Source organism: Anser brachyrhynchus (assembly GCF_964034855.1).
Source record: "Anser brachyrhynchus genome assembly, chromosome: 8".
NCBI classification, from domain to species: Eukaryota; Metazoa; Chordata; class Aves; order Anseriformes; family Anatidae; genus Anser; species Anser brachyrhynchus.
This window is the reverse complement of record NC_137702.1, coordinates 7094338-7122219: the sequence shown is the minus strand read 5'-3', so window position 1 is coordinate 7122219 and position 27882 is coordinate 7094338. Positions and strand designations below refer to the sequence as shown.

General features: G+C 36.7%; 1 protein-coding gene across 3 annotated transcripts in view; it reads right to left on the bottom strand.

Moving 5' to 3' along the window:
- FAF1 (Fas associated factor 1) overlaps nt 1-27882 on the bottom strand; it is a 164841-nt gene that overhangs the window by 47497 nt on the left and 89462 nt on the right. For all 3 annotated transcript variants that reach the window (XM_080603293.1, XM_080603292.1, XM_080603294.1), the window contains 4 exons: nt 12121-12216; nt 10337-10463; nt 9331-9394; nt 8310-8391 (listed from right to left, as the gene is read on the bottom strand). In XM_080603293.1, coding sequence (XP_080459419.1) covers nt 8310-8391; nt 9331-9394; nt 10337-10463; nt 12121-12216 — 369 coding nt within the window. The remainder of the gene's footprint in view (nt 1-8309; nt 8392-9330; nt 9395-10336; nt 10464-12120; nt 12217-27882) is intronic.

The window sequence follows — 27882 nt, the reverse complement described above, 5'->3', positions numbered from 1 at the left end:
AAGCTATTAAAGGACCATGATCCTATATGAAATATTTAAGAAATTATAAACACCATTCAGAAACTTACAATGTTCCACTCACCACCACCATTACATTTTAAAATCTTACTTGAACGCGTCTCCTTAGACAATATAGTAAGTGGTATTCTCAGACTTTTAAATAAAAGTCATTTAAAATCTCTTCATTAGAAGTAAGACTGAATGCTAGATACTGAGGTGCATTGATATAGCAAGACATGGGATGCAATTTTGAGACAAATTTGCTTTTTAAAAAACCTGTATGGCTATAACCTCAAATACTAGCTTTGGATAAAACCTAATGACTCTTTATAAAAAGAATAATACATTTGAACATTAGACTTTGGGAAAGGGATTAGTAATTTGCATTAATGTTTGACTAATTTAATTTAAATGTTCTTCAGAACCAAGTACACATGTGCCAGAAAGGGCCATTAATAAGCCCAACATGCAGAGATCCATATAAGTGCAGGCAACAATGTTGACTGAAACTAAACTTGAAAATCCAGGGCACTAATGCACAATATCAAGCAATAAAACAGCATTTCTGTGGTGATATTTAATTTAAAAAGAAGAAAGAGGCAGGGGAAGATCAGGCACTGTCTGTTTTTGAGGATCAGCCATTCTGCATTTCAAAGCGTCGATCCCTGCAATATCCAGGTTACTGTGCTAGAATCTCGACTATTATATAGCACTTGTAAGAGAGGGAGGGCAAAGATGTGTTTACTCAGTGATTAGGGCCTTAGAATAAGCCTCTAGCTCCTAGAGAGACAGCTCACCACTTATTCATTTGGACCAATTCACAAAGCCTAGAAAGATTAAACATCCATGCTGAGAAGACAAGCGAATGCAGACGGTGAAAAAGAAATAAAAATTCTTTAAAAACTCTGAGATGACTTCATTATTTTTTCCACAAGGAAACTTTAGGAAAGTGTTTAGTTAGAGAAAAACCCACATTGACCTCTCTCTAAACCCTTAATCTTTCCTTTGTGGTGGCACTGCTTTGTGGTAAGCGGATGGCTTTGCTCTCCTCTTTTCACGGGGAGCGAGTAGAAAAAAAAGGCTCTTGAGAAACACTTTTAGTTCCAAAGAAACAACCCCATGAAACTGTTAAATATGAGATTCCATACAACTGAATGTTTCAAAATATGTACAGTTTTAGGCTTAAAGATTTACAGACAAATTTTAGTAAACAAAACAGACACATACACAATAGATGTTTACATTGAGCTACTTTACAAGTGAATGTAATTTTTGTTGCATCAACAAATCTTGCTAGGCAAAGACTAAGCACCATATATACAGACTATATTTGTGTCTGCCAATTTGTCCAAAATATTAAGGTTGGGCATAGGCGTATTGCAAGAACAATGAAAAGTGGTAACAGGACAAAGTGCTGAAACATCATTTTGAAAAATCTTTATAGAAGGCAAGAATATTTTTTACTTGGAAAAATGTGTTATTGCAAAAGGCTTGAAGCTGTTTTGGGGGGTGAGAGGAGTTTTATTATTATTATTATTATTAACCTATGGTAGTATATATTTGTAAGAAGCTTTTTTTTTTTTCTAGACTTTTGAAAAAAAATCAGAGTAAATTCTAGGATTCTAGGATGACTAATACATGGAATTTTTTAGTCAATACAAATAAAATAGGCTTACTAAACTCTTGAACGGTCTTGACTTTCATAAAAGAAGACTATTAATGCAACACCAGTCTGTTCTGTGTTGGATGTCTCAAAAACATAATGACTTCAGGGTTATATACTTAGCACAAAATTTTAACCAAGAAAAAAATCCAATGGGGAAGAACTTCTGTTAGTCCCCAGGTATGGCATACTGAGAAGGTTCTAAGTACTGAATATCTATCTGATGGGCTTTAAGAATTTAAGCCATCTAGAGACGTATTTTTCAGAGGACGTTGATGATGAAAACCACGCAGTCATGTACTAGAATTTTCAGAAGGGGCCAGGATTTACAAACACGATGAATCTAAGCCTCCTCATTGTTAGCAACACTTAAGGTCCTAAATGCTTTAGCTCTAAGCTCTGGGTCCCATTTTATTTAAAGGAAAAAGGGACATCAGGAAGAGACACTAACCATTTTCTACATCTTATTTATCTTAATACTTTAAAAGAAAGCAAAAATCCAGATCTCAATCATTTTTTTCTACAACTTCTGTTGCAATCAGATTGTGCACAAGACCCAGTTGGCCTTGCCCCTGCTCCTGTGCCCCACACCCACTACCATGTAATTTGCTGTGAAGTGCTGCAGCCCCTTTCTGCCTTTATCTGTTGATGGAACATGCCTGGCATGTGGCACCCAGGAAAGAAACACAGGCTGTAGAGGGACACTGAAATGAAGGCCAAGTTGTCCCTGTGGCAGAATGAAACACGTATCTTCATAAGACTGAGAGACTAATTGGATCATCGCTGATAGAGTAATGCAATATCCAAGTTTCTCAGCCAGTTCCTAAAACACCAGTAACTTTCAGATAGCACAGAAGAATATGAATAGCAATAAAGTCATAAGGGTCAGCAAAACCACAGACCTGAATGTTTATTTCTGAATCTCAGATTTACAAGTTCAAGTAATGATTGAGACAAAACTGTTCACTACGTAACATGTGCTAGAGACTTGAATGTTCTTTCAAGTTGGTAGACTAATGATCTTCATTCTTCCTCCAGGTTTTACATAGTAAAATCTAATTTAAAGGAACAGAGGGACACTTTTGCACATCTTTAAGCCTTTGATGTGTACAATCTGATCCACCTATCTAAAGTGATCCTGGAGATCATATGATCAGCTTTCTTGAGCAAAACTACTTTACCATGTGCAATCTTTTTTCCTAAGCAGAATGTAAACCCTCTGCAATACACCAAGGTGATATGCATTAGAATTTATTCCACTTTGAAAAAGGATCAAAGCAGGAATAGGGCAGACAGAGATTCATAGGAAGCCTTCCCTGTATATTACAAATAACAGAACAGAACCTGCTAAAGATAAGCATTATCGAATTCCCCTTGCACCAGTCAAAAGAAAAGACACAAACACCAAAGACACAAACAAGGGGCAGCAACCAGCTTCTAGTGCTGTAGAAGAGGATCTGAATTAAACTGTACCCTGTAAGTTCCTAAATGAGACTGAGATGATCCCTGATCATCAGGAGATGAATCTCCTGATCTGGTCTTTTGTATTATACGTGGCATAGGACATCTCTAAATTAGTTCCAACTTTAATTATTTTACATCTTTCGGTAAAACCATCAGTGAAAGAGAATCCAGACGAAACAGGAAAAGCTGTTCAAATGGTTAACCACTCTCCCATGTGAAGGTGTGCTTTACTTTAAGTTTGATGTAAAATACTTTCATGTTCCAACTATTTGATCCTATTATACTGTTGTATCTCTATTTCAATCAATTGAACTTGTAGTGATATCTTACACAGTGCAACAAATAATCAGTAATTAAAACCAAACTCAGATAAGAACTACAAAACATACGCTTCAAAAGAGGAGAAAATGTTGAGTGTGGCAGACAATTTCAATAAACTTTCAGTGTTTAATATCAAGTACAGAGACTGTTGAAGATACATCCATACCCAAGACTAACCTTTCCCATATGAATGATGAAGCAGAATAACGGGTGTGTAGGGACACAATGAGACTACTAAGCTGATATGTTGTAGCAAAAATTTCTAAATGGTAATTATCTATTTCAAAATCAATTTAAGGATGAAAGTACAGAACTGCTAACAAATACATCAGGCAAGACTGGAAAGTAAATGTAGGTGACTAACACGGGGCTTAACTGGAATTTATGTACTGACATCTACGTTACTGTAGCTGCTTTACTCTTCCTGGGTACCTAGATTTACACTTCTCTAGCTGTCCTCTACAACCAGACTGTGTAGACTGGCATTCACGTTATTGACACCAAATTATAATCTGTTAAGTAGTCACTTAACCTCTAGGACTCCCAGGCAGCTCAACTGAAAAATCATTTTCAAAGCACACCTACCACATGCCACACACTCAAGCCCCTCATAAAATGTAGCAGGAGCGATTTGATTTGATTTGAATGTGCCCAGATTTAAAGTAAAAGGTGGTGGTGAAGCTGTACTCCATGTTGCTCCACAGATTTGATTTGAAATGTGCCCAGAGTCAAAGTAAAAGGTGGTGGTGAAGCTGTACTCCATGTTGCTCCACAGTATTTAGGGAACATACACTAGAATACATTCAATCCCACCTCCTGCATGACAGAACTCCCTTCCCTCACTGGCCACCTGCCTAGACTTTTCTCTAATCAGTAATTACCCATTGCTCTGGAACAGGTCCCTTCTTCACCCATATGCCAAACTTACTACACTTTGCAGAAACTCATTCATTGGGCCTAAGAGGGTATATGACTTCAGTGTACTGGCCAGGGAGAATCTTTCATCTAGGAAACAAAAAAGATGACGGGGCTAAACCAAAAAGCTGTCCTGCGGCCACTGCTCTCAGTGTAGTCTTTAACAGTCCATTGCATTGTTCAATCTTCCTACAGGCTGGTGCATCCTTGGCATAGACTACCTCTGGAGAGGGTACTTCAAGGACCCAAAAGGTCAGTATGAACTGAATTAGCTGAAATAATAATGAGGGACAGTTTTCTGCATTATGCAGATAAAAATTATACTACAGAAAACCCTGTATGAAGGAATACTAAAGCTACCACCTGAAAAGAAAAAAAGGAAAAGAAAAAAAAAGGGTTTTCTTGATCATGCTAAATCATGGAAAGAGCATACTTTCTTCTAGGTATTCAGGAAATTAAGTACCCATACGTGAAAGTGATGGTTCTGCCAGGAAATTGAACCTAAAAGACAGAACTCAAAGAGAAGAACAACATGGTTCATTTTCAGCATGCAGGAGTATATATTGAGGTGACAATACCAATCTGTGCTAAGAGAGATGTTTCACATATTTATTAGAAGTCAGTGGACAGAAAGGTTGAGAGAGGAGCAGGAGGTGATCTGACAGAGGTATAAAAACATAAGAGCTACTGAAAAGGTAAAGCAGATTCCTTTATCATTTCTCGTAATAAAAGAGTAGCAACCACCTATAAGATAAAAAGGTAAACAAACTCCAATAAAAGAAAATACTCTAGTATTATTCAAGTAAATAACATAGAGAAATTCAATATAGAGATTAAGCGATACCACCCTAAGTTAGGATAAACCCCCTGATGTTTCAGAACATAAGGCACCCATAAATTGCATTCAGTTGGAAAGAAACCTCCTGCAAACATCTTGTTTAAAAATGTGCATTATAAGATTTGAGATCTCTGGCATCTGTTCTAGCTATTTTTACAATGGTACTTGAGCAAGAGTAAGCTTGTTCTTCATAAACTAGTATGACAGCGAAATGTTTCTTTCAAATGGGCACAAAAAGTAGAGAAATAATTTCACAAAATAAATTATTTTAAGAGATCTTTGTCTCTCTTTCTCTTCCTGACCCAATTAAAAATTAATAATGAAAATATTTTCTTGTGTTACATATACACAGTAAGCCTTAGAAATTAGCACAGAATGCTCTGAACCATCATGCTGCAAGAGGTAACTGGGGACTTCATGCAAAGGACCAAGGACATCAGTTGTTAAAGGCGAAACACTGTATCTTGGCTTGGCTATATCTGCATTTTTGTGTCAGAGGTACATACATGTTTTAAAGTAGAGCTATATTTGTCTTCACTCCATCTCTCTGCCTAGACCCGAGATTGTCATGGTAGCACTTGCTCTTAAGCAAAAGACACCCATCACTTGTGTTGATCTTAGCTCTAACGACTCAAAATGAAGAGCTATGATAAAAACCTAAACAAAATACAGGTAAACAGACAAACATCTAACCTTTCTAAAAGGTGTTTCTTTTTCAAATAACACGTTCTTACGCAGCTACGAATTAACATCCTTCCCAATGAATGAAAAAAATATTAAGATTTAACAGAAGAACATCTATTTTCTGTAAAAGAGATATAACAATCAGTGTTTAAAATATATGTTCTCACATAAATTGAATTTCTTAAAATAACCCAAACTAACGTGTTTCTGAAAAAAGGCTTCAAGTTCATATATAATGGGCTATTTTGGAAGGAGAAAGTATCCACTACACAGATTAAAAACACAGCTGATGGCTGTCTAACTGGACCTGAACTGTAGAGTGCACCTTCTGCTCTGGACGGCATTGAGATTTTGTCAAGAAAAGGCTAAGATCTCTGAGCACTCTTGCTGCCAAGTGCTCTCAAATTAAATCAGTTTGAAGTGGTTTTCATTAAGATGGATTGAGTGTGGCATCGTGAGAAACACTCTATCAAATGTAGTGTTTTACTTAGTGATTAAGTATATACCAGTTGATGAAGCTACCCAAATCCTTCGTAATCCCACCACTCCAATAAACATTTAATGAGTATATAAGTTCAAAAAGCCTAGCAGAGGATTTAAACCTTCAATCTTGTTTTTATTTACTCTTGGAACTCAATTTCTCACTTCAAGTGAAGAATGCTGGTGCCTGAAGCTCATCTGTTGCCCTGGTAAAATTAAGTGCCCTCCATAGTATAAATTAGAAGACAGACAGGTTGCAGTTTTCTCTCAAGCTTTTTCCTTATACTGATATACTTATTCAATTATTTTATGAAATGCAGTTATAAAAATATAAAATAACGTATCCCTTTCCTCACTTAGGAATTCCAGGAGGTGGTTCTGAAAAAACTTGTTTGTAACAGGGAAAACATAATAAAAATAAATGGCTTCTAGCCCTTATCATACCTTTGCTTTACATCCGAATGTTATAATCAAAACAATGACATTTCTCAGGGTAGCTGGGAGGCACAAGGGCTTCTAAAAATTATGGCAATTTTTCCAAAAAAAATTTAAAGGAAGAAGTCACAAAAATAACACTTTCTTAATTGTATTACTTTATCCTGATGAGGATCTAGCCCAAATACATCAAAAAATATTAGAAATGCAAGGTCATGTGGATTTCAGATGTGCCATGCAAGTAGTATACGAAGTATCTGGAGTATTAAAAAAAAACTAAACAACTGTACTGCATTAATATCAGACTTAGAGTTATAAAACAGTATTTATGAAAGCTCCTAATGGGCTCTCTTCCATGATTACTGTGATGGTGTCAACCATTTCTGATGAAATGACACAGTGAACTTTTTAACTCAAAAACTTTTCATGTTGACTTCATCATTTTATTTCTTTGAAACATATACTGTTCCACTTGAATGAGCTACAAATTTATACTTTGCCTGTGAATTATTCTGTGTACATTTATGCCCTGAAATCCATATACAGTCATGAAAATATTCACTAAATTTAGAGTGTAAGAAAATTGTGTCCACAACATGTCAAGTTAGCATTCACTTAAGCTACACAGTGTAGATTCATAACATACTGATCATAACATCCTCTAGCACAACATAGCTATTTCTTCCAATATGAATAACCACAGGAAGCCACAAAATTCTTCATTTTAAAATTAAATATCTATCAAGACAACAAAAAATAAATTTAAACAGCATAACTTTCTTGTTTGTGTTTCAGCTTTGTCTATGATTGATTACGCAAGGCTTTGGGTTTCTCCTTAGTGAATTCAAGTCACCAGAACTTAAATAAACTATTCCCATTCTAATTTTATTAAAATACTGATTTTACAACTGTGCATGGAATAACAGAAACTTGAGATGTCTGGTTGGATGGACAGAAAACCTAAATAACCAAACTTTAGTACTGGAATTTACTTGGCAGATAAAGGCTGTACAAATGAAGAAAAAAAAGAAAGAACGAAAGAAAGAAAGGAAGAAAGAAAGGACTGTATTTCAGACACCTTTCAATATAAATTTACAATTTCATTAGCCATCCTTCAAAAGAGTTACCAACATGCAATGTTGAACTTGTCAACCAAAAGATTCCCAGCCAGTGTTAAGTGGGGCTAGGACACATGATTATTTCAGGAAGAAAAGGGAGGAGAATTTAAAAAAAGAGAGAGAGACAGAGAGAAAACTGCCCCCATAGTTACCAATCACTACAGGACTCCAGTAAAAATACAGCCTGAATAATTAGAAAGCATGAGTTATTCACTGTAATTTCAACAACAATCGGAGTAAGTATTTTGGTCAACCAACCATACAGATATTCACAAATAATATAAATGAGACAACTCCTAAATATAGTTTACCTTTCTAAAACAGTGATAAAACGTGCAGTGATTTCCATTTTTCCCCTAAATTAATTTAAGTAACTTTAATACACACTTACATCTCTAGCTTTCCCATAGAAGGCTTCTTGAAAAGCAGCCTCTAATGATCCAATAAAATAAACAGGATGGCAGTCACCATATCTATTTGAGATAAAATTTTCAATTAATAAGAAAATATTAAAATAGTAATTTCAATATTGTACCTCTTCACGTATGCTGTGAATAAAACACATTGGCTAAACATTAGAAAGATAAAGTACTACATTTCTAAATATTTCTGCCCTCTCCTTTAAAGCAAATCTGTCCCCTAGCATTCAAAAGCTTAAAGTAACTAATTGCTACATTACAAATTTTATCATAAAAACTTTTTACATAGACACCTTAATTTCTAAATATATATATATATTTTCAATAATAACTTATTTCTTCCTTTTACTATATTTTTAAAGGTTAACTGAAGTGTATTCTTGTATTACACATGAATGCATTTCGTTTATATACAAAAAGAACATTTCCTTACACAGGGGTGAAAACAGAAGGCACAAACTTTGCATTAGTTTGTAGTACATTATTATGCAGCTTCTACCTTTCTGATTAAATGAGGTAAGCATTTAACAGTGTAAGCTTCAGTGAATGAAGTTAAATAAAAAGCAGCATTTTATTTTTAAAAAGCAATGATTGATCCAACCATTTCATTTTTGTGAAAGCTCTTATTGCAACTCTGTATATATTCTTCAATATTAATCAACTTCAGCCTTTTTGTTCCTGCATATCAAATTAAAATTAGTATACATAATCAGATTATTTATCATTCTTCTGGACTCCTACATAATTAGGTAATGATATTAATTAGTAGCAAATTAAATAAGGCAAGAATCTGTCACTCTAAAATGGACTGAGAAATATGCTATTTCAGAAATAGATCCAACAAAGTTAAGCTTAAAATAAATTAGATATGGATGCCTAAATGTGTATCGTTATAAAAGAAAATATGTACATTTGGTTTGTTTTTATTTTAATTATTTACTAAATTTAGCTTAGTTTTTAACAAGAATTACACAGTTATAAGGCTAAGCTTACCTTGAAGAAAACTCTGCTGTAAATTGTAATAAGGCATCTCCTTCATTTTCAGCATTTTCTGGCACTAAAAAAAAAAATAATAGATTAAATACAACCTTATGGAAACAGATTTTAATATGCGCATTCACTTTGCTTCATGGATTTTTTATGTTTACAGCTTACTGAAGTGGTTACCAAGAGACCATATAAATTTCATGAAAGACTATGAACCTTTGGAAAGACATGGAATTTCCAGACACTCTCATGAATATATTCAGGCTTTCCAAACAGTAAAATCCTCAGGTCCAGTGTAATGTGATATATCACTTGTTCAGAGTTAACACTCTGGACTTACATTAATATATTAAAATGAAAGGACTGGCTTGAAAGGCTTGACCCACAATATTTCTAGTTACTTTTTTATTATTATTATTATTTTAAACTTCCTAAACATAATGTTAAAAAGTTTCACATGCCATCACGGTGACATAACTTTGCTGTCAAAAACTTTTAAGGTAATAATAACACCAAGGCAAGCCTAAAAAAATAGATTATATATAGAATAGCACATAGGAAGTAATTGACTGTTCCTGCTTGATTCTTTTCATAATTCAAGGACAAATAATCACTAAGAAACCTGTTAAATGTATATACTTAAAAATATTTGTCACCACAAGATGCTAAAACTAAAATCTGTAGAATTTTCAAAACAGGAAAATCTAGGTTTCTACAAGTATGTTTGGTTACAGATCACCATTTCTCAGCATTAAATCACCCTCCTTCAACTATAACCTAAAATCATGGGGTTAAGAAGAAGCTTCCTCAATGGGAAGATGTGTTCATTATTCTCAATTACGTTTCCAGTACTTTTATTTAACACACCCATCATACACGAGACTCAAACAATTCTAATGGTCCTATCAAAAAATACTTTCCTGTTTTTTTCTGTGCAGACTCGTCATACCTCTCTGCATTCACTAGTGCTTTATTACTACCAGTTAATTGTCAATTAGCTTTCAACTCTTACTCATTGGCGATTTCCTCAAGGCAGATGATGCTACTCCAAACATTTCTCCATCATCAACTCCAAACTCTGTAGCATCTTCAAAATCATCTCCATCACTGTCACTAACCATATGAACATCAGTGCATTGCTATTTAGAAACAAAAAACAAAATCCACCATAAGCCTCTATTACAGCCATTATCTTCAGTGAAACACAAAATACATACTGAAAAATACTTGTGCATTTTTATGAAAATACTTGGTATATTGCATTTTATTTTACTATTTTATACAGCTTCATCAGATTACTTTTTAAAAATAAGATCTAATTTTTACCAGAATTATTGCTGACAGAGCCTTACGTGACAAAAAGCATTATTTAAATAACTAAGGATTTGGAACTGCATACACAGAGTTGAGCAAAGTCTTTTCCATCTAAGGGTACTACAGGTGGTGTAACTGAATTAAGAGTGAGAAAAGCCACAAAATCTACCACTGATTTCCAATATCTAGATGCAATCTACTTCACCTATACTTTTTTAGTGGGGAACTGTCCTTGGAAGGCTACCTATCTATCTTACTGCAATCCCTTCCATACAAATTCAGAATCCATAGTCCTAACTTGGCACAACAGACTACTGCATGTTGAATGACAGGCTGATTTCTTTGGCATACGACAAAGGAGAAAAATCAATATTTTTACGCAAGAAACTAAGGTCCCATCTGTGCCTCCAAACTCCCACTTTCGGGTGTTTTGGACTGCATGTCCTCTGAAATATGTAACAGCTCAGAAAGCCTTGTTTTTAACTATTCAGTGTTAACTTGCCTTTAAACTGACTTGTCTTCAAGAACAACTTTTCCAGCTCCACTTGACCTGCAACTTACGGTGACAGTGCACTACAGAAAATTTACGCGAATCCCTGAAGGTGCAACACAGTGTATCATGGCTCCAAATGACCATGACAGGAACAAAGAGCTCAAGCCATGCTGATCTCTCCCTACAATAGCTACACATACCAAAACGCTTCAAATAAGAACATTTACTGAATGAACTAGTCAACAACAAAATCCTATGAAGTGGGCAAACTCAATCATATCATTCTGAAAGAATAAAATAGAGAAGAACAATTAAATAGCTATGGGGGCAGATCTCAGAAGAGAACTGTAACTACCTATTTAACCTGCTAAATAGTTTAGGTATAGCTAAAACTACACTGTCTGACCATCCTCTAACCTTAAAGAATTGTCCAACAGCATATATCCACGCCTGCACCCTGACCTTACCTCACAGCTACATCTTGCCAACTCTACCGATCTAAGTAATTGAAACGTTCTTTTTGTGCAGCAAGATAAACCATACGTGTTACAGTTCTCTAAATAAAATGGTAAGAAGTGTGTGGGAAGTGAGAAACTGCTTTTATATTGAATTAATTTTGAGGAAGGACAAAGGCACTGGAAATTTTAATGCAAACAATTAATAGTTAGAAACAACGAAAGGTGATTTACAGTCTGCGAACATCTCTTTCTGTTAATATTTTAAAATGTTTCAACCTTCTGTTTAATTTGGAGTATTTTTCAGTGCTTACTGTAGCTTGCTTACTTTGTTATTCCTCTTTTTCTTCAATGATTTGATAGCCCAGTTCCTTACTTTGTCACAATTATGTGTTACAGGAATTGTGAACAGATTCTTTCATTAATGTGCAATTCTACTGATGTATTTGACAATAGAAAGAACAGCAATCATGGCAAAATGAGCTTTCCTTGCTTCTTTCTAGAGTATATCTTGTTAAATGAAGATGTTCTTACCTCCTCTGACTGTTCCCTCGTTTGTACAGGTGAAGATCTTCTTCCGACTGTAAGTCGATGGCAAGGAAAAGTCAGTCCCGATACAGCTAGAGTCATCTACAAAAAAAGCAATGATCATTTTTTAAAGCCATAGTCTCAACTGAGAGTTTTTTTTTCTTCTTCATTTCTTTTAAATGTTTTCTTTTGGTTTGTTTGTTTGTTTGTTTTGTTTTTTAAGGTTGCTTTGAGATTCATACTAACAACTTCATTGCAGAAGTGCAAATTAATTATACAAATATAAAGTATGAAGCCTGGAAAACTAAAATGATTCCTTACGTAAAAATATTCAAAGGAACAACAACTATTATTGCACAGTGACTGCAAATATATAACAATATCTTCTGTTAGGTGCAGAGTGCTAAGACTTATTTTCACCTGAAGGTGAAGCTGCTATATCAAATTCTAGGATTTGGAGGATTTTGTTGCTGTTCTTATGTTAGCTATATACAATCTTCAGGAACAGCTGTATGACCAGCAGATAAAGATGCTTTCAGGGAAAAAAAAAGATGACTATAGATATTTTTACATTTTACAGCGGAATAGTTTTAAAGGTATGTATGCACAGAGTCAAAACAAAACAAACTTCAAACTCAAAACCATCTTCAACTGTTATTGTTTCCTAAATCAGAACTGAACTCTGAACCATTACAAATAATTTCTCTTGTTTTAAGATGGACAAGAACAGTATCTTTCAAAGTTGAATAAGAAGATGTATTGATTTGACTCTGTTTTGTTTAGTCTAACTTTCTAAATTGCTGTTAAATTTGTAATAATTACTAGCTATATTATCAGAGTTACTTGTTTTGTTTTCATATTAAGACTCTATTAAATCTTCCTCCCCTAGCCTAAAAACAAAATAAAAAAATAAAGTATTATGCTTTGAGGAACTACGTGTAGTTCATTTTTCCTTCCTAACCAATAAGCAAATGTTAACATAAAAACGACAGGCAATGACACAACTAATTAAAAACAGTTAAGTCATCTTGATAAAAAAAAGATTAACTGGAAATAAACAATGTTTATCAGAAGTTGTAAGAGGCTCTCACAATGGCTCCTTCAAAATACACTTCATCTTGATCATAATTATATTTGTCATATAAACAAGGGCACCCACAAACCCAAGAACACTGGCAAAATTACAGTGAGCACAGACACGATAAATGTTCATTTATTAGTGCCAACAGAAACAGTACTTTTACCTACTGCTGTATGCCTAAACCTAAACTTTTTAAAATCAAGGAGACAGCAAATAGAAAAAAGCTAGCACCGTTTGAAAGACAAAATGATTAGATGCCTGCAAACACACAATAAGGTTGGAAGATCTAACTGTACATTGCATTTAAAACTGTACTTAACATGACTACAAGTAAGAATTGCCTACTTTTCTACCAACAGAACCGCCTGTGCTACTCTTGCCATTTAGAGCACCCTCCACACGTCTCTTTACGCAGCCCAAGCATGTACACAGCCTGCTGCCCTCTCCTGGAAAGCCTATCCGTCCTCTCTCCAAGTGAAGCTGATGACCAGAACGAATCTTCAGAAGCTGCTAAGCCCTATCTTGATAGCACGCGGGGTAAATTTACAGCACTGATAGCTCTTAAATGAATACAGCTCATTCATTTTGGCAACAAATCCAATTATTTGCAGAATCTGAACCCGACAAAATATTCGATTCTGTACAGTTAGTGACTTGTAGACAGTTTGGGCTGTGTGTTCAAAATATTGTTTCTAGCTTATGGGTCCTTCAGAAGAAACACCTAGAGGACAGGAAAAGATCCTCTAGATCGTCCAAAAATGATTACTACTGAGGGGGGACAGAATGAGCCACTTAGAGTGGCTCAGGACTACAGCACCCTCCTAATTAGACTGTAAAAACCTTAAGGTAAATTAAATTTCAATCATCCTTAGCAAAAACCCAAGAATAAATCATAAGCCTCAAATTTCATTTACTGCCATGAGCACTGAAGATACCCCATTTATTTTTTATACATAATTCAGAACGACTTTATCACTTGTCTGCTAGAACTCACAAAGATTTAATTTGCAGCAGGTTGAAGCGGGCTGATTAAGCAGGCTGGTTACCAAATGAATGTTAACCTGTCTGAACTAGCCTACTGTCACATTCTCATAGCAAGGTTAAACAGAAGTTTAGCTGCATAAAAAGCCTAGCTATCATCTTAAAGGAAGTGAGTAATAATACTCGGGAGCAAATGAAATATTGAAGATGACATACAGGTCAAGTCCAATTACCTACGAAACTCCTGTGACAAGCGCCTAAGAACTGTATTCGCTGCAATAATCCCCCAGTTTAATTAGCATTTTTATAAGTCGTAAATAATAAACAAAACCTGACTGTTATAAAACTTGAAACTTTGCCCTACGGTTCCCACACTGTATGAAATCCTGGTAAAACACACTCACGCACACTAACCACACACAGCCTGCAGTTCCCTAACAGCATCAAATAGCCTGACAGATGCCTGGAAAGGCTCCTGGTATCTTTTACATGCACATTAAAGGAAGAGTGGTAAGATCAAGCAAGCAGTTATTGTGCTGCTTCATCACTTGGCCCAATAGCAGGGTGTTGCAATTCTAATTTGCAACCCTATATTATAGTGTCAAAGCGTCTCTCAAAAATGAGCTAACAGCAGAAGGGGTTCAACATCAGAGCACATTTCATCCTACTCCCCAGACAGTTGCTGGAATGTTGTTGTTGTTTTTTTGTGAACATTTGTGTGAGAAATTGCCCTCTCCTTTGACTTTGAGAAGTTTATGCAAAGCAAAGGCTAGGGAAAAGAGAAGCTCTGCCTTTCATTTCTAAAGTAATCTACCAGCAGGAACATTTCTCCGGAACTGAGTTATCTTTATTCCAAGATAAAGGAGACAGTCCTCTCTCAAGAGACTCTTGCACCAGAAAGTTTAATCTTTATTTTGGAAATTATAAAAACATCAATATTAAGCAAAAGATTACTTTTCAGGCAGCTCAGTCCAATGCCACAGATAGCAAACCTCAAATATTTGAATGCAGGCCACTTGGGAGCATCAGATGAAGTGTCTCAGGGCCTAGAAATGTTTAGGCATCAGGCTGCTCTTGGAGTGATTTTTCTTTCTAAATACTGCATCTGCTTACTCCCAGACACGGTTGCAGTACGTTAGATGTAAGAACTGCTGTGTCACATTCATCTTCCCAGGAGGGTGGACATGATCTTCTACCAATTCCAAAACAGAAAATACTGGTTTGTTGTCTCAGTACCTGATCTCCAATATTTTCAGTCCATGAAGCCGTTTTGTGATAAAACTCAAAAAGTGATCATTTTTTTCAGTGTTTTCTTTTTCCACAGGAAAACCACCTTTATACGAGCATGGTAGCTTGAACCAGATGGCTTTTGTGTGCACAAGAACAGACACTGGAAGATACATATACAGGACTCTTAGCACTAGTAGATAGATTATGGAATATATAGGACATTAAAGCAGAAATAAATACCGTTGTTCCATTTTTCTAGGCACTAGATATACACATATGCAAAGCCCTACTCCAAAGATCTCCCATTTGAAAGGTCCATGAGGTGGAGAAAGAATCAGAGTGGCAAAACAACTTGCACGAAGTCACTCAGGTGATCACTGAAAAGCTAGATCTCTTCTCCGGCACTGGGTATACAGTGCTCATGCTCACTGAAAGTTTAAAAAGTCTCCCTTTTGGCCTCCTGTAGTTTTTAAATGAGAAGGAAATAAGATTGGAGCCTCAAAAACATTTCAGGGACATTTGCAATAGGATAATCCTTTTGGAAGACAGCAGAGATATTAAACAGTGTGCTGCTGATACACAAACAGGTAATGGCACAACCTGGACTAACGGGCACACAAGGATACCTGAAACAATATTTTAAGTATTAAAAGAAAGACTGCTACCAAATTTTAAAATTTATGCTTTCTAACATTAAGACATTACAGTTATTTGTAAACGTTCAGTGTAAGGTGATTTGTATTTTAATTGCCAGCATCAATAACTGGGGGATAAAGTCAAACGACATCTTTTCTGATTTGGACACAGAGGATTCTTTGCCAAGAACTTTCCAGACCTAGGAGTATTTGCCAAGTCCAGAGTGAGAGTTTGAACTGCGGGTGCTTTAAACAACAGGTTATTCCTCCTGTTAGAAAGCATCATTTTTATGTAGAAAAAAATTCATTCTAGAAATATGCTCTCAAACAATCAAAAGACCATTTTTAACAAATATTTCATGATACAAATATGTCTGCAGCTGCATCAGGAAGAGAAATCACTCACAGCATGCAAATCCAGAGTGCTGCCTTCACAAGCTCAGAAAAAATGAGAAAAATTGCAAGTCCATAATCTTACAAGCTTGGAATCTTCTATAAAGAGCTTGCTGGTATGACTTAGTTCCCACTCTTGCAGATTTTTGAAATTACAAAGGAAGGAGCAAACTCGGATCCTTGTACCACTCCAGGGATATTTAACGAAGACATTTAAGGTCTGAGAAAGATAAATAGTAGCACGAACACAAAGCAATGACGCCAGCAGAGAACTGCAGCTGCCAGGCACCCGCTTCTACTCGTTAATCTTTGGTATCTTCGCCACGTTCTCACATACTGAATCTGCTAAGCTTGAAAGTAAGCTGACGATTTTTAGCTAATAAAAACCAGAGAACTGCTGACACAAAAATTATAAGCTCTGTTACTGAATGAGGAAAGTAGTAATTGGATTTGACAAATTTGCTCCTCAAACCCTCCTCAAACCCTGCTGTACAGTGATCAAGAAAAACGGCACTTCAAAAAAGCTTTAATTGCAACCGTATCTAATGAAGAAAGGAAGGAGGCAAGCTCTAGGAGCTTTCTAATACCTTGCAGAACGTACGCAGAGATCCAAAGTGGCCAGCTTAAACCAACCTGTAAAGAACTGGATCTTCTTGCTCATCCTCAGCTATTACAGTCATTTTGGAAACCCTGTTTTCTCCCACGTGAATACACGTACAGGTCTCTCTAGCAATCCAGTAATCTGAATAAAGCCCTGAGAATGGCTCTTCTTGTCTGCTGCCTGGATGAAAGTAGCACTTACTTAAAAAAATAAATTATGGTAGGAAAAGAGACAAGCCCCCGAAGCACAGCGCTTACAGACGTATCTGTTAGGCCTATAACTGTCCTCTTGGTACTTATCATTGTAATATCACCTCCAGAGGGACAGCATGGATGAAGACCAAATCTCCGCCAAGAGTCCAGGATCTTCAGCAGGTTCTTTCAGCAAGAACCACTGAAAACAAGCAAGCGCAAGTGATAATGTTTAAGGGAAGTAGGAACATTGATTTATTTTGTGCTCTTTGTTAAGTATTTGATTGCTACAAGAGCAGTGACAGTGAGCTTTTTCTGATTTTTTTGAGTTCTGCTGAATTTTAATATAAATTTAGAAGTCATAACAAGAAGTGTTATTTCTGTATTATTTGACTGCTATGAATCAGTCAAATTATTCAGCTAGCAATACTTCAAATGCAGAATTATTTCTGCCTGTCTAGGATCTGCTTCAACAGAGAACTAAATGTGGGAATTTTCAAAGAAAGCATGGTTTCCTCCTGAGGTGAAGGAAAATAATCCATGTTTTTGGCCTTTAATACTCAGAGATAAGGAAAGCAAACAAAATTCTGGTGTAGAAAAAAAGCATGTTTTCCAATACTTGACTCTCCTTCATAAATCTTGCAGAAAATAAAAAGACTAATTTTCAGTCCTACTTAAGGTCAGCTTGTAGTATATTAGACAAAAGGAATTAAAGTCTTAAAAAACTGCCATTCAGTTCTAGCATCCTGAAATGGCCTGGTGAAATTAGAGTTGCAGCTTTCCAGCTGCACTCGCTAGCACAGCTGGATGGAAGAAGCCACAGAAAGAAACCTTCCCAAAGGTGTCACTCCATGCGTGACTGCCAAGAAGGTGCATGCTTTCTAATGCATCCTTTCCAACTCTATGATGGGAATAGGTAGAATTAAAACTTGCTTATATTGAAACGTGGGCGTTTGTTGTTTTTTTTTTTAGCATACAAAGCATACAATTATACCTTTTGTTTTTGGTAATCTCAAGGAGTTGAAGAACACTGAGATTACCTAATCCCAGGTCTTCCAGTCTAGCATCTCTAACTTCTGTTTGCTGTAACTTTCATAATTAGCCCAGGACGATGAGGCACCCCAGCCAGCCATCTGCCTTCCTGTAAGGCAATACCTTCAGAGCACCACATCCACTCGATTCCAGAATTTCACCTAATGTTCTTGGTACTGATACTAATTCTAGTGAAAACTGGAAATGCCTGTTTTCCCCTTGTTGAGCAAGAGGAAAATCAGGCCCACGTAATATCTGTTTGTTCTGCAGCTAAATCTGTTAGCATGCATTGTACTACGGAGCCCTTGCTGGATAACCAACAAGTCAGTGGATGCAGTAGAGCTGTTATCTAAGTATCCATTGGAAAATATTGTATGCCTTCACTGTTACCATTGTACAACCAGCACATTGCTTAATAAGTGAAAGATTATCTCCAGAAAAATATGCCAAAATATTGTTATTCGTTCTGTGAAAGAAAATTTTGATAGATATTATACAAACATCTTGATACCCAGAGGCATTTCTTTTGCTCTGAAAACAGCAGCAGCATGCAGCAACGGTCAGAGTATTATTAAACGCATTCTGAAGTCATTACAATATATTTTTATATTTTTTTAATTAAGAACAGAAGAAGCTCATGCTAAGCTTGAACAGTCAGGATCTTTGAAATAGAGCTGTTTTAACATGGGGAATTTTATGACAGCTGCAAACCTCTAATCACCCTTGATAATTATATACCAGCTTGGCAACCTAACAGACATTTGTGGCCACTGTTTAGTGCTTTGGCCATAACTAGCTTGTCAGTAATAGCTAGCTGTGTTTTTGTGTTAGAAACAAACAAATGCAGAAATGATATCCCAAAGGAATATTTATAAATCAAGAGGTCATCAGCTGAACAAGAGCTCTTTTTAGAAGCTGCATATCAGGCTGTAGTACCCATGTGGAGATGTATAATATATACATCACACAAGAAATTCTTAATCAGAAGTGAATGCACTGTTGCCTGTAAACTGAAACCTAACCCTGATTCAAATACTTCATGTGACAGCACTTTCACTGTGCTTATAATGTGAGTTGCTTATTTTTTTTCATCTACTGGTTTACTCACTGATACATAGCTAATGTATAAAGAAACAAACATGAACAAGTACATTTCATAACACACCATGCTCAGCCACTCAAAATAACCTAGAGCAGGTGCCCACAGCAACTCTCAATGACTGGCAGGAATCTCTACTGTGAAAATTTCACTTCCACCATACAATTTGATTCTTCTTGTTGGAATAATCAGTATAATGCTTCCCCCCCGCCCCCCCAATCAGGTAAGTAAAGGGGTAAGGATAGAGGGGTTAGGAAGAATCTTTGTCAAGCAATTCAGTTCTCATATGAAGCTTACTATACCTGATTTTTTTTTTTTTAATAGTGTAAGCTAATTCCCTATGATAAATGTCAGTGACACTACATTTTCTTCCGCATTTTCTGAAAGCTAGGGAAAAGCCTGGTCATTTCTGAAAACAACTATATGAACAAAAACCTTGAGGAGGAACTAGCTCTGCTAGTTTTTCTATTATACACTATATGCATATGGTCCTACTAGCTGGGTTTGGACCTTAAACACAGTAAGGATCAAACACTTTCATAGCCCAAGCATACCAAGAGCAGTTAGATAAAAAAGACAAAACAATTCATCAGTTTGCTAGATTTTCTTGGCTGAATAGCATGGCTCCCATAAAGAAGCCTTCCCACACTTCCAGTTTCAGTTCATTCACCGTCCTTTCAGCCAGGGCAGGTAAAACTGTAATAAGTGAGAAATCCTCTTGCTTCTTGGTCTAGACAGACAGACTTCAGTTTAGATGTCTGCAAGGCATGTTCATCATTGATAATCCCTTCGTCTTGATTGGCAGATCTCAGAAGAATTCAAACAAATTCATTCCTCCCAGCCAAAAAAGATGCCATCTACCTCTCTTCACCAGATAAATTAAGTTCCCAGTTCAAAAAGATTACCACACTAACTGTGCAGAAAGGAAAATCAGAAGAAAATACCTTCTCTGCAGGGCTAGATGAAGGCAGAGACCTATGCCTCAGCCCTCAGGTCTTTAAGTCAGAATCTCACAGTGACTCAGGGAATTGCAGACATCTTCAACCTAACTTAACTCCCTGGAAAGACACAGGAACAAATTACAAAACAATCTATTTGCTATGCTTGGAAAATAAGTTATTCTTCTTTTTGCTCACCATTGGAGCAAGACTGGTCAGGCTGCTCTACAGTTGAGGTTGCTGCTCCAAGTTCACTAGCTTTTCCATTTTTCATTTTTCTTTTGCAACCTATCTTTTCTAAGATTAAAGAAAGTAATAATTTGATGTACAAGCAATACCTAAAGAAAGAAGTATTTGTGTGGTGAAAGGGAGATAGTATTTAATGTGGCATATTGGAAAATCAAAGTGAAGAAGGAACAGAGGAAAGACAAGTGAATGATGGCAGGGGAAGTGGTGCTTCGATGCTTGAAATCTAAGAGCTGGCAGTTTTTCCACTACATAAACAGTTTAAGAAAATAATGGTTTCTAAATACAGCCAGCACAGCCCCTGAATATGAATATTGAAGGCAGGGTAAAGAGGAGTGTAGCAGCTCCTTGGCAACTTCTTGGGTTTCTCCAGGGAACATCAGACGGCTCCATGGTCCAACCCTTGTTGGAGATCCAAATACAGAGGCAAAGCTGTTCAAAACTGTTCCAAACTGTTCAGGAAGGAGGTGGCAGACTCACAACAACTCGTGCTTTTTCTAAGGATACTCAGGATCTGATCGTTTCAAGATAAACGACGCTAGGACACAACAACTCCTTCACATGCTCTTGCCATGGATCTAGCTCTCCAAGCATTATTACCAGTGCGTGGGCAGCCCATGCTCAAACAAACTCTCACTAAATGCCTTGGGAACAAACAGGTGCTCAACACTTCCCAACCCACCACTTAGCACTGCTTAAGTACACATTAAATAAACTGTCCTGTTTTCAGTGCATAAAGTCAGAATCGATACACGATTTAAGAATTCATGCATACCCACATTTAAAACTTCAAAGAATTAAAGGTTTTCTATGAATTAAAGTTTATCTTTTCCTTTGCAGTTTTCTCAGAGTTATAAGTATGCTTTCGTTAGTAACAACAGACTGTAAAATCACTTTTGTACAAACTGAAATACACACTGTATACATAAAACAAGTGTTCTCACACCAACGATGCTTCATTTAAAATGAAGCCACATTACAATTAAGAAAGTCTATCAAATGTGATTGTGTTTTTTCAGTTTTGTTTTTGAAACCTGCAGAAACAAGGCCCGTTTGTACTTTGAGATTAATTACAAGGCTTGGAGATTTACGATACAGAACCGAAGAGAGCAGACTGGTCTATACTGGTCACCAAGACATTGCTATTCAGGTTTAGTACATAATTAAAAAAAATCAACTAACAAAAGCTTTCTACCAGGTAAACCCTTATCCCTCCTTGAACAACAATAAGAAGTGGGTGTAATTCTAGGTTAGCCACTTCATCTTTTGACATCAAATAGCATTAGCTGGGAAAAACAGTCAAGTTTGCTCTAGGTTTGTTTGTTTTACAAAACTATTGTACAAATATTAAAATGAAGTGTTTAAAAATTTGACAGCCCTTGAAATTAACTTCCTCTGGAAAATAACTTCATTTTCATTATGCATCTTCAACAAAAAAAAAATTCTTGACAGGTAGTCAACGTTTCATTTTAAACACTAACTGGATGAAAAAAATCTCGAGGGTGGAGTGTGTTCAGGTTATAAATCAGCAATGCTTATTTTAACTCCTCACAAAGTGTTGTTGAGATAATTACTGCTGACAGCTTTATTCAAGGTTCATTTCACTTTTTCTACTATTTTTCCCCTGTTAGAAGTTCAGCAGGGCCCATGGGAAGATCCACCCCTCACACCTGTTAGGTTTCTTCATGTTACTGAGGCCAGTTTGGACATGTCACTTCAAATTAGCATTGTACCAGCGCGCTGTGACAATTACTTATCGCAGGTTTAACTCTAAAAAAAAGTTTCTAATCCAGCCACAAGAACAGTGTCAGAGTACGTAATTTAAACCTGTCAACACAGGTTGCAGGAAACTCATTCCAAGGATTTCAGCGATATTCCCATGGTGTGTATTTGAACTCCAATGAAGACTAAAATCACAAAGGAATGCTGTAGGGTTAAAACACGGAGCCCAAAAGTTAAAAAAGATCTGAACTGAAAACAAAGTCCCAAGTAATAAATTCAAAAGATTTAACAAATTCCTTAGATGAGTATTAAGAAACTGCTATGCTTAATTTTCCCAACATATTCTGCAGTTTATTCCAAGGGCTGTATATTAAAAATACATCTCTTATTCCTTAGTCCACACCATGTAGGCTCAATGCTGGGTGATCCGTATGAGATGTGCTGAAGGCAGCAGCACAGTAAAGATGCTCTGGGATCAACTGTGGACACACAGCACGGGGGTGGGAGTGCGGACGTGGCTGGCGAGGAACCCACGGCACGCTGAACGGGACAGTTTTGTCTTTCAGGAGAGACACCAGATGAGGGATGCTGAATCCACAGCAACAACCAGGACAAAGCAAACTTCACAAAACCCTACTGAGAGTTTCTGTACAAGCTTGAGAAAAAATTGTGTCTGGTCCTCTGAGAACACCCAGCCCTGTTATGCTGGTTGAACACACATGCCAATTTCTGCTACGGTTAATCATTAGTTGAATTACTGTGAAGTTTATCACTCTCATTTGCCAGCCAAATGAATGAGAAAGCGATCCCTGGTTTTGATTGTTTCCCATTTCATTAAGCCTAGTTAGGCAAGTTAGGAACTAAAGCAGAAGGACAGATACTGTAGTACTTCACTTTGGTTCAAGCCACAAATATGGTTAAAGGAAACAAAAGGGAAATAATATTTACTTGAACAACAGATTCTAATAAGAAAGAGATATACGTGAGAGATTGAAATAAATACCCACGATCACTTACAGCGCTCATTCTTCTTCTTAGACAAAAACTGTAAATATTAAAAAGGATGAAAAATCTGCCAAGCCATTTGCAGCTATTTGAAACACAGGGTAACAGAATTAAATAAACGCTGAAAGACCTGGAACACAGTTAAGTATGGACCATGAGGCTAATTGTGGATCTTGAGTTAATTACTTTCCACTGATACGTTTTCTCAATGGTCTTTTACATCAGATTTTTCTTCCCTCACTCTGAACCCCAAGGCAATTCAGCGTGCTAGCCTCCAAACTCTGGGTGATTCATTGTGTACTTCTGCCTTAGGATTTTTAGTTCACGCAGAGAAAGCCAGGCTTTCACATCAAGTTGATGTTAATGTGCACTGACAAAGCAACAGTAAAGGAGCTTCATGTTTGTCACAACGTGCACTCTTTAATTTAGTAATTGCTTTATACTGATATGCAAATAATGACACATTTCCCAAATTTCCAGTTTCTTGGCAATGCTTTCACTAATTACTCACTGGTTAAAACTTATGCATATGAATTGCTTAAGTGAGTTTATTAATAAGTACACCTGTGTGAATTGACGTATAAAACACACGCCCGGGAACAAGTCATAACTAACTCATTGTACATTCCCAAATGCCTCGGGAACCGAAAATTAAATATTCTTTCACCAAAACAAGAGCTATTAAAACTAATAGTGTGTTATTCATAGATAAATTGGGATTCTCAAATCTTTCCAAAGCTAGAGAGAGACTCTCTAGCCAAATGAGAGGAGGATCAAAGTATACAAAAGGAGGAGTTTTGAGGAAAAAGGATGAGAATCCCTCTAGTACTGAAAATGTGGGAAAGCATCTGCATCCACTGGTCCATCAGTTCTCTGAGGACCATCACATACTCTGCACTCTGGTTATGGTATTCAGTGATACTGCTTACTCTTCCTTTTGCTACCCTAATGTTGACCATGCAAAATTTAGCTACACTTACTTGACATGGATGTAGACTGAAAACAACTGAAAAAAAACCAACAACAACAACAAAAAAAAAAAAAAAAAAAAAAAAAAAAACAAAACACTAAACAGAGTTAACCTGCCTTAGACTCATAGAATGGCTTGGGTAGGAAGGGACCTTAAAGATCATCCAGTTCCCCACCACCACGGGCAGGGACACCTCCCACCAGCCCAGGTTGCCCAAAGCCCCATCCAGCCTGGCCTTGAACACGTCCAGGAATGGGGCATCCACAGCTTCTCTGGGCAACCTCATCCAGTGCCTCACCACCCTCTGAGTAAAGAATCTATTCCTTGTATCTAACCTAAAGCTACCCTCTTTTAGTTTAAAACTGTTACCCCTTGTCTTATCGCTACATCCTGATAAAAAGAGTCTGTCCCCATCTTTCCTTTAAGTACGGGACGGCCTCTATAAAGTCTCCCCAGAGCCTTCTCCTCTCGAGGCTGAACAACCCCAACTCACTCTTCTTGTATTTCCTTTCCTCAAAGTTCTTCACATCGTAGGGGCTGAAAAGTAATCAAAGTGCTAACATTGTCCTGCTTCATTTGCTTCTGTGTTGAAGCAAAGTGCCTGTTAGGTTCCTGGTATTTCCTTTAAGTAGCTAGGTAATTGCCATAGAAGACAGAATAACAGTACTGTTCATCCTAACTGATAACAAATGGCTTTTTTTGTTTTTTTTTGCTATTCAAAAGAGATACAAAAGTGCTAAACAGATTTTTAAGGTAAGAAAAAAAATGTAAAAATGGAATAATAAGCAACAGTATAAACAAACAATCAATTTGATTCATCCAAATCACATTTTGCCTACAGATACTCATGGATACATCTTGGGAACTGCTTTGCATTCACCAAGGGTATCAGCCAAATACTTGGCACGTTTCTGGTCTATGGTGGGATGCCATTTACTTCACAGCACTGTACAATGATTTGGATGGCAAACAGAAGAGTGCCTGGGTATGTTTCCAGCACTATATAATTCCTTGGCACAGCTGAAGCAGTTGTGCTAGCAACACTGCTTCCAACCAATGGTTCAAACACTGACAAGCTTTTTATGCTACCTCTTCTTCCTGGATATCACTGTTCAAGGAATTGGATTTTCGCAGTGTTAGCCTTTTGAAAACATGGTGTTATTGACTTCTAAAAATGAACTTTTGAAAGGATGTTTGTTTCTTATTTTGTTTCCTTTACCTGGAATATATGAGGCATTTAACTCCTTAAATCAGCAGAATCAAAAGCACCAAGTATATATCCTCCTCAAGTAAAGAAAAAAGATTTAAACCTAGCAATACTAGCATATTAAGTAGTATTAATTTTAAACAGTATTGTAGTATTCATAAATGATAAGTCTGTGGGTTGGTGTGGTTGCAACTAAGCAAAATGCATTAGTTTAATTCATTCATTCACTGTGTGATTGTGCTTGGTTGATGTATTAATAGTTTCAAGTGTGACAAGCAAAAGATTAAGAACAAATAACTAAATTAAGCATTTATAAAGCATCTCTATTCACAGACCTCTTAGAACTTACTTAACAAACATGAATAATTCCCAACATTTTAAATTTAATTTTCTTAGCCATCTAACAAAATGAAAGTGGCCAATTCCTACCGAAATCCAGCTGAGGCCTGCTTTCTACTTTTCTTTGACTTTTATGAAAGTCCAACATTAAATCTCAGGCCTTCGCTTAGAAATGAGAAGACTTGAGCTGCCCAAGTACAACAGTTTATTGAATGTTGTAAGGAAATCTGCAGAGCTACAGATCTCTCTGTGGTCTATGCTTTGACCATTGGGCAGTAACTACGTTTAGAAAAGGAACTCAGTCCTGTAACTGCCATTGGAAACAGCTCTTCTCTTGCTTGGTAGAAAAGTCCTCTGTTTAAAATAGGTTTACCAACTAACACTTCTTGGTTCCAAGTTTTATCAATGATTTATTGGACTTTAAAAATATATTCGCAACAGAGGACCAGGCTATCTCCATTTCATGCGTTAAAAAGTTATCTATGTAATAATTTAACATTATTTAAATATCATTTCTGTTAAAGGAAACGTTTGAGGCTATTATAACAGACTCTGCAAAGAGCTAGAACAAGTTGTAGCAATAACATTCTCACTTATATACCAAACGATAAAAATGATGATATGCTGAGCCCACTCACCATTTGACTTAAACTCTGCTTACAGAGTCCCAAACACCCTCGATCTATTGCAGTGGATTTTCATAGATCTTCTAGCGAAGCTCGGCTCTGCTCAGACAGTGGAGTTTCATTACAAAAGAAATAAGCACCACTGTGATAATCCTCCAGGAATAATGCAATTACCACTTATCAAACAGGTGTCTGCTGTATTCCAAGGAGATTATCACTTCCTATTCTGCTCTCTGAGAGTGCAGAACAAAAGAGAAGCTGCTACTATTAAATGACTGAGGAGAAAAGGAGTCTTTGATAATAGCTCTTGCTAGCTTCTCTCAGCAGGATATGAAGTAAATGTAGTCCTTCTGTAACTTCTTGCCACCACAATGAACATTTTAGTCTCTGTAAGGTGAGTTGGAGCACCTAAATAAGACCCCTCCTGTTAATTGAATCTAAGGAATATCGTTCTCTGAGTACTATGAGAACCTCAGCACCTACTAGCTTACGCCAATCTGGTTTTCGTGAACACTCCTGAAAGAGGAGCTGTGCCTTCTCAAGCAAAGCCAGGCTGCAGGGTAGCCCCATCAAACCCACAGTCATTCAGAGAAGTTCCTGCGACAATACAGCCAGGGTTTGATGAAGAAGGCAGCTCCAGAGTGAAGGTCCAAAAGCATAAAGAACTAAATTTATCCTTTTAAAGAATAAAAGTGATAGTTGTATGTTAAACTTTTGTTGAGTGTAAATGGATTTTTAACAAAATTTTCAAACAAGCTTGTTGAGCAGGAGTTATCTCAGATAACTCTGAAAACAAGACCAAAAGCACTCTCCTATGAAACTTGGGATACAGCAATGTAGGTGCACCACACCAGCTGCTGTTACTACATGGCAAAATCTGCAGTTGGTTTGTATTACCTCTCAGCAAGAAGAGTTATTCCTGCTGCTGCCTCGGTTAGAAAATCTACAGCTCCTGTGCAGTTCTTGTGTGTCTAGATGGAGAGGTGGAATCATGGCAGCACCAGTACCTCGTCTCATGTTGTATGTACTTCACAGATCTGGACTGCCTTGACCTATCCTACCAATGTCTCTTTATACATTCCTATCATGTTTTGATTTGCAGGTCAGCAGAAACTGGAAGCAGCATCGACATGATAAAGTTGCAGTCTCCTTCAGTTCCTGCTTGCTGACTTCACACTTAACTCCTTTGAATGAGTCATGAACATGTCATTTTTTAAATAAAAATATCTACCACGTCTACCAGTTTCAAAACAGGAAAAGCTAAAAACATTGTCTCAATGGAGCGAGTAGATTGTAAACCTCTTGCAAAAGAAGAAAATAGTAAAAGATGACAATTGTGTCTGTAGCACTGATGGTGCTCCTTATGCTTTGAAATACAAATAACAATAGAACTTATTCTTGAATGAATGAATACTAACAATAATCTCAAAATTCGCTATGAGCCTTTCCTAAAATACTGGAACATTGATTAC